At 45.5% G+C, this 16198-nt stretch overlaps 1 protein-coding gene and 1 long non-coding RNA gene across 8 annotated transcripts in view; both read left to right on the plus strand.

Annotated features, from left to right (window-relative positions):
* LARGE1 (LARGE xylosyl- and glucuronyltransferase 1) overlaps positions 1–16198 on the plus strand; it is a 498136-nt gene that overhangs the window by 183874 nt on the left and 298064 nt on the right. For all 7 annotated transcript variants that reach the window (XM_025178894.2, XM_025178889.2, XM_025178890.2 and 4 more), the window contains one exon: positions 3527–3713. In XM_025178894.2, the coding sequence (XP_025034679.1) occupies positions 3608–3713 (106 nt within the window). In that variant the 5' untranslated portion in view covers positions 3527–3607. The remainder of the gene's footprint in view (positions 1–3526; positions 3714–16198) is intronic.
* On the plus strand, positions 3728–14267 carry LOC142830815 (uncharacterized). The gene is made up of 2 exons (XR_012906323.1): positions 3728–12172; positions 12414–14267. It is a non-coding gene; the product is annotated as an uncharacterized LOC142830815 (long non-coding RNA).

Consider the following 16198-nt stretch of genomic DNA (forward strand, 5'->3'; position numbering starts at 1 on the left):
CCAACTGCTGTACCTCTGCCTTTTAAATGTAGCAAGAGCCCTCCCCCCCCCCCCCCCCCCCCGGGTCTCTTGCTACGTTTAAAAGGCAAAAGCAGCACAGTAGGAACCCAGGGCAGACAGAGACTGAAGCAGCCCCTACTTGGCCCAGTTCCCTGCTGCACCTCTGTCTTTTAAATGTAGTAAGAGTCACGGGTGGCTCTTATTATATTTAAAAGGCAGAGGAGCAGCCAGGTAGCGAGCGCCTACTCACTACTCGAGAATCCATCGACTACTCGAGTAGCTGATTAATCAAAACGTAACATCTCTACCCACAGCAAGTCACAGGACTATGTAGCACTTTAAAGACTAACAAGATGGTTTAATAGGTGATGAGCTTTCGTGGGCCAGACCCACTTCCTCAGATCAAATAGTGGAAGAAAACACAGCAAGTCAGTATTGTTTGGGGATGTGTGTCTCTCTTCATTTTTATTTTACTGAGACAAATAAATGGAGCAGCTCTTGCAATGCTAGTCAGTAACGTATGACTGTACTGGTACACCTTATATAAGCTTACATCTAGGCAAGGCTTATTAGCTCTCTTCATAACAGTGTTATTGTTACAAAATTTTACTGTATTGACACAAGGAAATAAGTAGCTAAAACATGAAAACCATGCTTATGCTTTGCAGCATTACCAGCACTTCCACTGCTTTCTGGGCTCTTAGAAGACATTTAGGGATAAATTATAGGTAAATAACAGCACAGAACATTGAGAGTCAAGACTAGTGGCTGTAAACAAACTTTATGGGGCTGTGGGAAATTTGGCCACCCCCATGCTAAGCTGACATCCAGCTAACTAAAATCCTGTCAGACCACAGATGTTGCAGGACCAGAGAGTACTTGACTAGAGAGGTTGAACCTGTAGTGTGAAATGCATCAAAAGGCAGGCAATATTATTTGTATTTGTTAGAAGAGTATAAACAGCACTCTTCTCATCATGGCAGTACTTGAGGTAGGATGTTTAAAAAGATGGATGGAAATGTAATCAGTGTCAGTTTCAGGGAAACTGCACCTTCTGTCTTCAAGGGCACTGGCTTAATGATTTCCAACATTCAGTTGTCACTGAAGCCACCACTCTTGACATTGTGTAAAATTTTGTCCCTCAGCTTGTAGTGCTGCTGTACCCTCAGAAGCAGTGTTATGCTGAGCCTACAGGTCTTCTCCCCCTGCCCATAGAGAATGGCAACAGCAGTGCATAGGAGCTTGAGCTACTATTGCTGCCAGCCAGTAGGGACAACACTGCCTCTCCAAACTGCCTATGGGGAAAAATGGGATGCTAAGGTGCTGGGTCTGAGGAGGTATCTGTAGTGGTCACTGCCAGGTCTTTACTACTGTGCAATATGTCCAGGTCCCATCCTGGCACCTGATTTCCACCTCCATCTCCTAGTAATGCTTGAAGTGGCATGAGCTTGGGTTGGGTCAGAGTAAAGACCCCAGCCTAGCTGTTGCTGGGGGGGGTGGGAGGTCCCCCAGTAGCCGGTTGGCACGTGTGGAGTAATTGTGACTTGCATGTTTTGTCATTTCTTCATGGGCTGCTGAATTGCTCTTTTAGTTTGCAAAGCTGTTGCTATTCAGTACCATTCTGGAAGTGTTTGACAATTTTTTGTAGTGTCTGTGGTCCGCTGTTTAAGATTTCAAGTGTGGTGACCCTAAGTAGAAAATCTTGTAAAATTCTGTTTCAGCCCATCTTTCTTGTCTTTAATTATCTCTTATTTTGACTTTAAGTTGAATTTACTTTCACTATGAATTTAATAAATGTCTGACCTTAAAGCTGAAATATGTTTTCATTGCATGCACTGGTGAGTAAAAAAAACCCGTAAATCTATGTAGGAATGTTCCAACTGCTGGTTGCTTTCAGAATGCACCAAAAGGCACTATTATTAAAAACTTCACAGTACTTGATTTTAGCTCTTACAGTCCCTATTGGCGTGTTGCATCCATTGCTATTTGAAATCAGAAAACTTTTCTGGAGAGGTTTCTGTGCCTGGCATATGATCTGCACAAAATCCTCAAACAAAAAGATTTGCATGGATTTGATACCTATTTTCTCCACCTCCACCCACTTCTCCTCTTCTCAGATCCAAAAATGCAAACGTGTAAAAGACAACAACAAAGTTGGGGGGGGGGTAAATGTTTTGCTTGGGGCAGCAAAAAACCTAGAGCTGGCCTCTGGGGAGGGGAAGGGGCTGGGCTGGGCTGTGGGGAGGGGAGAGGAAAAATATGGGGAAGGGGCTTGTGCTGAGGGGAGGAGATCAGGAGAAGAAGAATGGGGAAGGCACCAAGGGACAGGGGTGCAGGAGAGACAAATGCCAGCGGGCCAAGTGCAGACAATGAGGAAAAGGGCAGGAGGGGAGGTGTCAGTGGGAGGGGGGACAGGGTGATGCTGGGAGAGGAGAGGGTAAGGGCACTGGGGGATAGAGGAGAAGGGGAAGGTGCTGGGAGAAGGCTTGAAAGAAGGGGTGGGCATGAGAAAGGCGGGGATGGAGCAAGGCATCTGTGAGGGCACAGGGGCATGAGGGGAACAGGGGCAGAGGGTGGTGAAGGGATGGGTATCAGGGAAAAAGAGTGCAGAAGAGGGACCAGCACCAGAGGAGAGAGGCAGGGCAGGTGTGTAGAGGGAGGTGTTAGGAGAGGGGATGAGGAGGGGTAGCTCACACAATCAGAGTGGGGCTACTGGAGGAGTGGGCATAGGGCAGAGAGAAGGGCTGGCGGAGGGGGAAAGGTCTCAGGAAGGCTGAGGGCAGTGAGAAGGGCAGGAGTCAGGACAGCAGAGGGTGAGGGGTTGGGGGGCAGCAGGCACCAGGAGCAAGGGGAGGAGACATGGCAGCAGAGAGAAAAGGTAGAGGTTTATAAGATATTTATTAATAACCTGGGTGATATTTATTAATAACTTATTAGTAATTACTGTTCTTATTCTTATTAGGAATTTATGCCATTAAAAAACACTTTTTGTGGGGGAGGCTAGCTAGTCCCTTTTTTGTCTGGAGAGTAGGGTTTTCCATAATTTGTCGACCCCTGCTCATTAGGTATGTAAATGAGGCTCTGCGATATTCCACGCTTAGCCTCATTTGCATATTACTCGGGCAAGAAGCTGCGAGTGTAGACATAGCCCCAGTGTTTTTTCTGCTTTTTAGGAATAGAGGTAGAGATACAAGAAGTGTCTGTCTCTCTTTTTTTGGGGGGGGGGCAGAGACATCAATCAAAATGGAGTCTCTTTCTATTCAAAGGGTGGCATACAAATGTTGCTCTTTATAAGATGAGCTCAGTGTGTGTTTAGCTGATGTGATACATTTTATTGATTTATGCTCTTTTAAGGCACTTCTCAGACATGCATTATTATATTTGTTGTGCAGCATGTTGAAATGGGAATTGTTTTGCAATGTGAGCAACCCCATTTTCAATCTCATTCTGTAGCTCTGCAGGACATTGGAAGAGCCTGGCTTCATACAGTGGTATAACTGGTAACCTTTTCTCCTTTCTCTTTCAGGGAGTAATATGTGGGAGGCTGTGGACTACATGCTTCCGACATAGGAATAGCACTGGACTGGGGATCTCCACTTCTGAGAGAATGCTGGGAATCTGCAGAGGGAGACGGAAATTTCTGGCTGCCTCTCTGACTCTTCTTTTTGTTCCAGCCTTTACCTGGATTTACTTGTTTTCTGGGAGTTTTGAAGGTAAGAGTAAAAAAAAAAAAAATAGAAAACTGGTGGGAACGGATGAATGAGGCGGATGGGAACTGACCAGCAATAGGATTTCAATCGTGTAGAGGTTAAATGAAGCTGTTGCCATGCATTGCAAATGAGTTGCTCTGTGCAGCTCTTAACAACAGAGACCTTGCCACGATGTGACCGATGAGGACGATGTCAATTCTGGTATCAGTTGTTTGCTTTTTCTCTTCTACTTCAAGCACTGTCAGAAATTATTTCTCCTTAGACTTTTTCCTCTGTATGTTTCCTGGTATTTCACTGTCTGTATCCCATGACTTGGAGGTAGATATCTATGATGACAGGATAGACACGGAGTGTGGGAAAGGGCACAGAAGTACTTAAAAAGGGCACCCCATCCATGTGCTCTAGGCGTGCTTGAGACACAACTTTAAAACACAAGAGCAGCACTTTAAGATAACTCACCACAAATCTCCTGCCCCCTTTGAAGAGCTCTCCATCCCTACAATTACAATCCTTCTCCCTCATCTCTTCTTTTATCTTAAAATGTGGAAGGGGATGACCTTGCAATGAGGCTTGATTGTCATCGGATTTGAGGTGGGGTAGAGGAGGAGCTAGAACAAATTGCAGAGCCATGAGGCACTCAGACAAAGGTGTACCAGAAGCCATTGGTATACCAGTGGAGCTTCAGTTTGAGAGTAGGGTTGCCAAGTGTCCGGTATTTTCGCCTCCTGTCCGGTAAAAAAAAAATTCAGAAAATACTGGACACCTGGCAACCCTACACACACTTGACAACTGGGCCCAGTGTCCGGCCCCCCACCTCCCTGGTTCTGCAGGGAAGCTCCCTTGTGGCGTGACCAAAAGAAAAAGATGGCTGCCGGCAAAAAACCTCAGGACCTGAGCAAGGGGATACAATGCCTCCCCTGGGTCTTATTGCACAACCTCTCCTCTTCTTATCCCTAGTCTGATTCTGCATGCAATTAAAGGGGCCATACTGTTTTAATGCTGTTTTTTATTTTATTTTTTTGCTTAATAACTCTTGGGGTCCTTTCCTCCCTCCCCCCCAACAACTTTGGTCTCTGCCCCTCTTTCCCCCCCCCCCCCAACAGAATTTTTCCCCTGTGTTTTTTTGGGGTGTGTGTGTGGGGGGGGGGGGAGTGCTGTTTGGTATTTTTGTTGAAATCATCTGGCAACCCTATTTGAGTGCTTCTGTTGCTCTCATCTTACACCTATGGGGTAGGTATATTAAGTGTCATTGTGAACATGACTGAAATCCGATGTAAGCTGGTTTTCAGCTGTTATTTCTCTGCCACTATAGAGTAGGAAAACAGTTCCCCTCCCACTTTCCCTTCTCTTGTTTAGTGACAGTAGGAGCTGTTGTAAAAACATTTGCTAACTTTTGCTGAGTATTTCTGTATGAGGTTACAAAATAACATTTCAGTAAAGTATGCAGAGCTATCTACAGTGCAGCTGGACAGCTTTTCAATCCATTTATCAGTCCCTGGCAGGTGAAACAAATATTGAGCACAGAAAATCAATCTGTATCTCCAGGATCTTACTATATAAAAACAGCTTAGATGCACTGTCTCTGGCCAGCTCTTGCTTGTTGTAGCTGCAGTGGGCATATCTTTGTCTCCTTCCCTCTGCAGATGGAGATACTCAACATATTTTGTGCATTGACTTGCACCTATATAATAATGACTTGGAAAAAACCTACCACTTTGCCAGTTAAGTTCTAAATGTGATGGGTTTCTAAAATAAGAGGATTTCATTAGTGACATTTCACTGATGTGGGGTGAGAAGGAACTGTGATTCCCAATCTTATTTTCTGTTACTTTGTAGCTTGAAAAATTGGGAGAGAACATTTTATGCTTGGTCAATAATTGGTGGTTTTGCTTTTGAAAGCTTAAAGAAAATCTATTCTGCAATTTTAAGTTATCTTAACATGAAAAAGATGTTCTTTGAGTGATTCCTCATGTCCATTCAACATAGGTTTCTGTGCCTGCCACATGCACCAGTGCCAGAATTTTTTCCCTAACCAGTACCCCTAAGGGCGGGGGTTCCCAGCTTCCCCTGGAGTGGTGCATGCATACTGGGCTATATAAGGTGCTTCCTGCCCCACTCTCCTCAGTTTCTTCTTACCCTGCCAGTGATGGTGCTTGGAACAGAGTGCTCCAGCTTCAGCTGTGGCAAACACTCTTTGCATTCAGGTTCCCGTTAATGAACTGTGAACTGTTGACCACAAAAGCTCAGGATACCATTTACATGTTTTGTTAGTCTTTAAGGTGCTGCTATTCCTTCTTTTTTAACTTCTGTGAAAAGACTGTCTCCCAGGCAGAGTCTTTTCACAGAAGTTAAAAAGAAGGAATAGCAGCACCTTAAAGACTATGTCCTGCTCCACTGTCAGGGCCGGCCCACAATATTTTGGCACCTGAGGCGGGGAGCTCAAATGACACCCCCATATCCCTTCGCTTGGGCCAAAACTTTGAAAGGTCTCAATTCTGCTTTCTTCACGTTCTTCTCCTCTCATGGCACTCCACCATCTCTGTGCATCTAGAGCAGAGAGAATATATATGCACCAGCAGCAGACACAATTTTCTATACTCTGGGTCCTAATGGTGCCCCCCCCCCCCCTCCAGAGTCTGGCACCTGAGGCGGCCGCCTCAGTTCACCTCATGGTAAGGCCAGCCTTGTCCCTTGGCTTCTAAGCTGGTGCTGCTTGTTGCAGGCCCGTGCCAGTTAGTGGACTGTTTATGTTGCCTGAGGGACAGACAAGTGTTGTACTTGCAGGACCTTCCATCCCAGAACTATTAAGGAGCATAGTATTCCTCTCACGGTGCTCTTCATGGAGTCTGTGCTAGCTCTGTCAGACCAGTGGTTGGACTCAGCACTGGATCCTGGTGCCTCGGGCACAGTGCACCACTGGCATTGATGGCTCAGCACTGCTCGTCGCCCCCAGCCCTGGGTAGGCCTTCTTGGAAACCAGGCAGAGACAAGTCCCTTTGTAAAGACAAGGGGAGAAAGGGTGATCAGCCCATGGACAGGCTGGAGAAGGCCCAGAAGGCTGCGAGCCTAGTGCCCAGGCTGTCATCATTGGTGTTAGAAATCTGTCTTTGCTCCATACTGGAGGCCTGCCAGGCTACAGATGACATGAGTGCCATGCTGGTTTCACCTCCAATGTCCACGGGGCTCTAGCACAGGGATAAAGCACTGTTCGGTCCCCAGTTGCCAGGCATAGTCTGATCACGTTATTCTCCAGGGTCTAAGAGGAGAACGCTACTAAATCCTTTTAAGTCTGCACATGAGACACTGGGGCACGATGCACGATCTTCTGTGACTCTCCCTACTCACCACCCCACCAAAGGGACCCCTTACCACAGCAATAGTACCATTCACCGGGCTGTAGATACTCACTGGCACTAAGCCAATCTAGCTGCAGAGATGTGTCCCGTTTCTCCCTGTTCCCATCTAAGCACCATGGAGCCTCGGTCTAACACCGTTCGCCAGACTCAAGGAGAGGGTCATCAGGGCGCAGAAGTTCATGCTGGTGCTCCAGATGCTCCCAGTTGCCTTGGTCTCCATCAGGGATGGAAACCTGGTACCAGAAAGGCTGCTGCTCCCACTTGTCCTCTTGGGCGTCAACGAATATCCACTCGGGCGGTGTGATGTCAATGGTGGCCTCCACCCACCTTATGCAGATGACGGCGCAACAGATGGCACTGTCAACTTCAACAATGCTGGCACTGTTGCAGGACATGCCATGGTCACAGTCTTACTGGCAGGCTCAGTGGTGTCCAAGGACTTCCTGGGACTTCCCAGTTCAGCCCCAGGTTACTCACTCAGTTGTCGTTGTGTCCCAGACCCTGTCAGTGCCACCAGGACCTCAGAGACCCCAAGAGGATGTGGGCACACCTGCCGCCTCCGCAACAGGAAGCGGGAGTAGGGGACCTGCCCCACTGGAACAAGGAAGCCCAACCAGCCCTGGCTTCCTCATCTCTGGACGAGGCAATCGTGGTGTCCTCCCCGGCAGTTCCCCAGCAGGACTCAAAGGCCCACAAGAACCTACTGAGGAGAGTAGCCCCTGGTCTGGGCCTCTAAGCTGAGAAGGTGCAGGAATCTTTGAGATCACTGTTTGGTGTCCTGGGTCAAGCGGGCCCAGGCAGAGTAGCATTGCCTCTGCACAAGGCAGTTGCTAAAGCGGCCAAGACACTCTGGCAGATACTCCTCCTCCATTCCGCCAATAGCCAAGAGGGCAGAATGTAAGTACTTTGTTCCAGTGGGGGGCCATGACTACCTTTATACCCACCTGCTGCCCAACTCCTTCGTGGTGGAGTCCGTGTCCCACAGGGAGTGCCAGGGCCAGCCAACTCAGCACCCACCCCTAAGAATAAAGACTCCAAATGGCTGGATTTGTTTGGAAGGAAGGTCTATTCCTTGGCCAGCTTCCAGCTGAAGGTGGCGAATGACCAGGCCCTGTTCACACAATATGGCATGAGCACCTGGGGGGGCACTGGCAAAATTTGACGCCTCCCTGCCCGAAGCATCTTGCAAGGAGTTTAAGGCCCTTGTTGTGGAAGGTTCCTCAGTGGCATTGGCACCTCTACAAGTAGCATCTGATGCTGTGGACTTGGAGGCGCACAACTCCATTCAAGACCAGCTGTTCAATATGGGGGCCCTGTTCACAGAACAAATGGACACAAGGTTGCACGGACTTAAAGACTCCTGCATTACCTTGGAAAACCTTGAGCCTCTATGTCCCTGGGTCTGAGAGGTTTAAGCCACAAGCCCTCAACAAAGGGGCCAGTATACTCACCCAGAAAGAGTCCCTTCACACTCTAAGCCTTGGAAATGCACGCAAGGTCTCCGCTCTTCGTATGGCCAGCAGTTAACCAGCCAGGTAAAGTCCCAGGGCAAGTTCTCCTTTTGAGAGTGTTCCTAAGGGCGACATACTGGACTTCCAGGATCCTGCCCACCTGTTCTCAGCCTTCCTTCCGGCATGGATTGCATCCGACTGTTGGTCCTGGCTGCTGTCCAACATGGCTACACCTTCCAGCTCTCCTCTATGTCCCCTTCCCATCCCTCGATCTGTACCTCTTCAGGGACCCTTCTCACAAGCAACTCCTTGAATAGGAGCTGTCCCAGGTAGGAGCGGTGGAGAGGGTGCCATTGGAGTTTGAGAACAGGCATTTCTACTCTCGATACTTCCTTATTCTAGAGGGGCACCTATGGCCTATACTGGACCTGCAGGGCCTCAACAGATATCTTGCCCACTTTGTATGGTCTCTCTGGCCACCATTATCCCTGATCTGGATCCTGGGGACTGGAGAGCAACCCTCGACCTCAAAGATGCATACTTCAGCAGCTGCTGAGGGTGGACCTACTCTCCCAAGACTAAGGTTACCTGCTCCACCCAAGCCTCAGCTTGCTCCACCTCACAACAAGTGGTTCATCCGTGGCTGAACCCACAGGAGCATGCCATGTTTGGGTGTTCTACAGTGAGTTCTCCTTGAGAGTCGTAAACCCTCAACGTGTTCCACATATGCGGCTAAATTGACCAGTTTCTCTGCGTGGGTGCAGCAACAGCAGGTGGTCCTGGCTGAGGCTCCCCGTTAGGAGATCCGGGACTACCTGCTGACCTGAAGCAGCAGGGCCTGGCCTTGGCCACCATCAAGGTCCACTTGGCAGCTGTCTCAGCCTTTCACATGATGGTGCAAGTTCGCTCGGTTTTCTCCCCTGGGGTCACCTCTCAGTTTCTAAGGGGCTTGGAGAGGCTTTACCCCAAGTTAGGGACCCTCTCACACAGTGGGACCCGAACCTGCTCCTGACAAGGCTCTCGGGTCCACTGTTCAGGCTGCTATCCACGTGCCCCCTGTCGCTACTCTCCTTCAGGGTGGCTTTCCTGATTGCCATTAAAGGTGTTGGAGCTCCAAGCATTGCCGTTGGAACTTTCATATACCTGGATCTTTAAGGACCAGGTCCAGCTTCGACTGCACCCAACATTTCTTCTCCAAGGTGGTCTCCGCCTTCCACGTGGACTAGGACATTTTTCTGCCAGTCTTCTGCCCCAGCCCTCATGCGAACAATGAGGAGAGGCGCCTCCATATGTTGGATGTGTGTTGGGTGCTGGCCTTCTACCTGGAGAAGACATGGTCCTTTCACAACTCTATGCAGTGATGTTTGGCCTATGAGGAATGCAGGAGGAAGCCCTATCTCCTCCCAACACTTTCTGCATGTGTTATGAGTTAGGGGGCCCCAGCCACCAGCGTTGATTAGGGCCCACTCCATTAGGGCTCAAGCTTCCTTGTGTGCTTGCCTAGCACATATCCTGATCCAGGATATCTGTAGGGTAGTGACATGGTCGCTGGTACAGACCTTCACATCTCATTGTGCCATCACACAGCAGGCTAGAGAGGATGTTGCATTCAGCAGGGCTGTTTTGCAGTCTGCATGTACCTACATAACTCCTACCCTACTTCCGCAAATACTGCTTGCCGTCACCTATGTTGAATGGACATGAGCAAGCACTTGAAGAAGAAAAGACAGTTACCTGTTTCTGTAACTGGTGTTCTTCGAGATATGTTGCTCACGTCCATTCAGCCTCCCACCCTCCTCCCCTCTGTCGGAGTTCTGACAAGAAGGAACTGAGGAGGAGGGTCTGGGGGACGCCCTATATAGTGCAGAATGCCTGTGCCACTTCAGGGGGTGCTGGGGACTCTGGCCCCTACAGGTATTGCTTAGGTAAAAACTTCTGGCACCGGTACATGTGGCAGGCGCACACACCCATGTTGAATGGACTAGGGATGTTAAATTGTGTTTAATCGACTAGTCAATTAGTCAATAAGCGGGGGAAACTATGTAGCCGCAGTGGGGTTAGCTCTCACCCTGGGAGCTAACCCCGCTGTGATTCTGTCAGCAGGCTCTTAATACATTTAAAAGGCAGAGTCACAGCAGTGGAGGGAGACCAGGCGTGAGCTGGGACAGCTAATTCCAGGCTTGTGCCTGTTTCCCCTCATTGCACCTCAGCCTTTTAAATGCATTAAGAGCTGGGTGGCTCTTAATACATTTAAAAAGCAGAGGCGCAGTACCTGGGACTGGAGCAGCTGATAGAGGCAGCAAGAGGGGGGAAGCAACTAGTCAAGTCACTCACTACTCGACCATCCAATAAGCTTATGGTTATCGGATAATCGACTAGTCACTTACATCCCTAGAATGGACATGAGCATCTTGAAGAACACCAGTTACAGAGCAAGTAACTTCTCTTTTTCAGCCTCTTAACATTTGTTTAGATACATCACAGAAACACACTTGTATACATGGTCACCTTTCTGAATTATCAGAGAAAAAAATGTATTTAGTTACCTGTGATTAATCACTGTGTGATTTTTTACATGTGCAGTCATTGTGGGCTCATCCCTAAACTACAGGGAACAGTCTAAAGAAGATATGCAAATTCCATGGGAATTGGCATATCCTCTTTCGACCATTGTGCGTAGTCTAGATACGCCCTGTGTGAGGTCATCCTAGGATGATATAGGTGTAAGATTCACAGTAAACTGGAAAGCTAAGTGGGACTAGATGGTTGCTTAAAAACAGATGGCCTTACATGCTAAAGGGCTGTGATTTTGTTTAATTTAAATAATTGGACAAATTTTGGCCTCACCTTTTTATTTTGAGAAAAATAATTATGGTCACACTTCATGTTATGGTTCCTTGTTAAGAGTGTTTATAAATGATGTTATAAGTAAGTTAGAGACATGAGTAGTCTGTGTTGCAGGTGATCATAAGCACAACACTAGAAGGTATTACAAATGGTTATAAATGAAGACTATAAGGAATTTATTGAGATTTTGAACTCTTAACATTTTATAACGATTGATAAACCAATTATTTTTTAATCATTTTCAGAATGTATTGACTTTAAGGCTGGAAGAGGCCATTGACCATCTAGTTTAATTTGTATACGATAAGCTATTAAATTTTACTGTTATTCTTCTATGAGCCCAGTAATTTATCTGACTAAAACATAACTTATGTTCGACTATAGCACATTTTACAGAAAGATGTTCAGTCTTGACCTGAAGATATCAGAGATGGAGACTCCACAACTTCCCTGGTAGTGATGGCAGTGGTTAATTCCTTCATTGTTAAAAATTCATTTCTAATTTCTAACTTGAATTGGTGTGGCTTCAGTTTTCAGAAATCCTTGCTTGTTGTGCCTTTCTCTGCCGCCTTAAAAAAGTATTTTTAAACCTGGTATGTTTTCCCCATGACACTGAAGTCAAGTCACCTCTCAGTCTTTTTGTGAAGCTAATCAGATTGGGTCTTTTAAGTTTGTCACTATAAGAAATTTTCTTCCTCCATTGGATAATTTTTGTGTCTTTCCAGTTTTTCAACATCCTTTTAAAAACGTGGTTTCTAGAACTGAACATAGTATTCCAGTAGAGGTCTCAGAAGTGCTGTATACAGAGGTAAAATCACCTCCCTACTCGTATACAATTCCCCTCTTTATTCATCTGATGATCACTTTGGACCTTTTGACAAAATATTGTGCAGGAAGCTCATTTATAACTTCTTTATAAATTATTTGTAAGTAAAACTTTGATATAAAGTGTGACTATGATTATATTTGACCTGATAATTTCATAGCTCATAGTTTTATTTTTAAAACTGTTACATTTCTACAATAGATGATTTTCTCTCTCTTGTTAGGAGGCATCTAGTAACCTGTCACTTCACATCTGTCACTCAGCAGTTGTGAAATAAGCCCTGTCCACTTGGAGTAACACAAGAGTAAAACTGTACCCAAGCTTTGAAAGCAGACACTACTAAACATCTTGACTGGCACATATCAATAATTATAGAGGTTGTGACCCAGCATACTGAAGAGGATTTTGAATACTGTGTGGTCTTTGAATGCGTCTGATGATGATTGTTTTTAACACCGTGTACTATAGGGACGTGACAGTGTACATGTTTAAACGGTTAACCGATGTATCTGGGCTCATTGGTTAACCGTCACAGTTAAAAACAAGCCCACCCCACCCCTTACCTGGGCTACTGCCTCTATATCAAAGACAGCAGTGCTGGGGAGGGGGAGCCGGTGTTTGCAGGGAGTTCTTCCGTGTTTTCAAGCTGCATAAGGACAGACTTTACTCCTCCCTTGATTGCTTCCTTTTGTCATTTAACTTCCTCTTTTCTGATTGTGACAAAATACTGCCAAATATTCCTTTGTGGGCTCTGAGTTTCCTGTTACCTCTGCCCTGAGGATCATATAGAGCAGATGTATGGGATTGTCATTGGGCAAATACTAAGACTATCAGTCTATCTTTGGCACCTATTTGGCCCCCATTATTGTAATACCTGACTGCTTCACAGTTTTCAACACAAAAAACAACAAATAGTCTTGCAGCACTTTAGAGACTAACAAATATGTAGATGGTATCTGAAGAAGTGGGTTGTGTCCAGAAAGCTCATGATAGATATCATCTGCATTTTTTGTTAGTCTTTAAGGTACTGCAAGACTATTAATTGTTTTTTAAGTTTTTCCAGTTACAGACTAACACGGCTACCTCTCTGAAAGTTTTCAACCCAGTCACTCTTACAACACCACTGTGAGAAGGGGAAAAGAAGTAATAAGAAAGAGAAAGAGAGAAAGAAAGATTGTGCAGCTCATTGTAGTGTGTGAACAGATGTACTTTTATGCTGTTCACTCTTTTTGTGTGTTTACTTTCAATAAATAGGCTAGTGAATATGTTAATTGGCAAAAATATGGACAGGCACAATGAGCTTTAAGTTTTAATATTCATAGGAAGTGAGCTTTGAAATCATAACTGTGAATATTTGAATCAGAAAACTGATTCTGAGGGTTAAACTCATCCAATTATGCGCCAGAAATTGTATCTCATGATCCACATGCCTAATCAACACAGCTTGAATTTTATGCTCATAAACAAGATATACTAAGAATTATTAGTTAAAATATTCATCAAGTGTTTTCAAATAATACATAAATTTTAGGAAATAATTTTTTCATGGACAGTTTATTATCAGAAAGAGGTAGAACCTGTAAAATTTATTTTTCGTTATGAATTTCTTTGCTTAGTCATGCCATGTGTAAATCCTAAAAAGTTTCAGTTGAGAAACCTGTTTTTGTGCCTGTGTAAGTTGACTGTGAGTTTTAACACTGAGTGCAATGATATTTGAATAAGGTCCTGGGATAGATTTATCTGTATTTTAGTGGGAATTCTATGATTCATGTATACTGAGATATGGTGTTGTGGAAGCTCTTTAACTGCTGCAGTCAACATACCATATGCATTTTTGCTCTCAGAGACTTTAGAACAGCAGCTATCAAACTTTTTTCCCCTTCATTTGTGGACTTCTAAAAATTGAAAATGGCCAATTTTAAATGAATTCCTGGAGAATTAATCACATGGCATAATCTTTAATTAAAGATTAATCTCTAATTCCTGGAAACCCCAGGACAATTTTGGAGAGCTGACAACTCTAAATGGAGATGCCAGGCCCCTTTGGAAATCTTAGGCATAATATACAAAAGACCCCGGGTTCAAAACCATTACCTTAGAACAGGGGTGGGCAAGAGGCTGCTAGCGGGTCAGGTCCAGCCCGCCAAGCTACTGGATCCGTTCCACATCCATTTCAAACTGCTGAGCTACAGTTCATCTTCAAGTTTGACACAATCAATTCTGGATTAAACAAAGACTGTGAATGGCTCGCTAACTACAAAAGCAGCTTCTCCTCTCTTGGAATTCACACCTCCAGATCGGCTACTAGAAGTGGGCCTCATCCTCCTTGATTGGATCCACCTTGTCATCTCCAGCCTGATTCTGGCCTGCATATTTATACCTGCCTCTGGAAATTTCCACTACATGCATCTGACGAAGAGGGTCTTTGCCCACAAAAGCTTATGCTCCTATACTTCAGTTTGTCTATAAGGTGCCACACGACTCCTCGCCGCTTTAACATGCAGCATGATCTCACATTTCATACAGTTTTACAGAGACACTTTTATATGGTGCACTGATGAGTAAGTAGGTGCTTATTCTAGCTCTTGTGCCCAACTCTCTTGTTTGGGTTCCTCTGGCTTCTCTGAAGCATATGGTACAGTAGGAAACAAGTAATAAGGATTACTAACCTTATACCAACAGGGTATGTCTATACTACCCCGCTAGTTCGAACTAGCGGGGTAATGTAGGCATACCGCACTTGCAAATGAAGCCCGGGATTTGAATTTCCCGGGCTTCATTTGCATAAGCCGGCCGGCGCCATTTTTAAATGCCGGCTTGTTCGAACCCCGTGCCGCGCGGCTACACGCGGCACGGGCTAGATAGTTCGAACTAGCAAGCCATTCCTCACTATCTGTACGCCTAGTTCGAACTATCTAGCCCGTGCCGCGTGTAGCCGCGCGGCACGGGGTTCGAACAAGCCGTTATTTAAAAATGGTGCCGGCCGGCTTATGCAAATGAAGCCCGGGAAATTCAAATCCCGGGCTTCATTTGCAAGTGTGGTATGCCTACATTACCCTGCTAGTTCGAACTAGCGGGGTAGTGTAGACATACCCACACTGTCTAAGCACGCTTTTCTGACCTGAGATGTTTATACTTAGTCACATAGTTGTGTGCCAGTCAGTACAGACCTTTCATGGAGTGGAGATTGGTATTGAGTTGGGTAAGTGTTTGGAGTTTTTTTCATCTGAAGTTTTGCACATCTGCTTTCCTTCTGTGGCTCCACATCCTCCATATCCTCCTTTGCTACTGGGCCCTAAGTACATTTTTTACTGTATTCACCTGTCCTTCAATAAATCATTTTAATGAATAGCCAAGCATAAAAAAAAATTATGGTATGGCAGCATTTTGATTCACTCTCCTCTCTAGATACTCCACAAGAAGAGAAACTGTTGATATAAAAGCTTTTGTGTTCTTAGCCTGAGATTCTCTTTTAAAATTTATTATATGACTGGGGTGGGATTCCTTTCTAACCTATGAATTGTGTAACATCAGTTCCCTCTCCCAGCACTCTGTGGGCATGTCTGCAGTTCAGAGCAAAAGTCTAAATAAGGTGCGCAACTTCAGCTATGTTAATTGTGTAGCTGAAGTCAAAGTAGTTTAACTCAGCTTTTGGCTCTGTGTCCATAGCAGGAAGTCAAAGGAAGAACACTCTTCCTTTAACTTCCCTTGCTCCTCGCAAAATGAGCGTTACAAGAATCAGAGTAAGAAGTCCTCCAGCTCCAGGTTATTTAGAAATAATAGCTTGCTGTTTAGATGTGCATTTTATTATTTTGAAATGTCAGTTATTCCCAAATAATGCTGCTGTGTAGATGTACCCTATGAAAAATAACTTAGCATCTAAGTGCAGCCTCACAAACATCTAACTTTGTTCCTCGATAAATCTGGCTTGTTCATTTTTTAAGTACTGCATGTTGGATGAGCAGAGTGCTACAGTTGCCTTCATTAGCCTTACAGTCATGATGTGCA

The sequence above is a fragment of the Pelodiscus sinensis genome, chromosome 1 (assembly GCF_049634645.1).
Source record: "Pelodiscus sinensis isolate JC-2024 chromosome 1, ASM4963464v1, whole genome shotgun sequence".
NCBI lineage: Eukaryota > Metazoa > Chordata > Testudines > Trionychidae > Pelodiscus > Pelodiscus sinensis.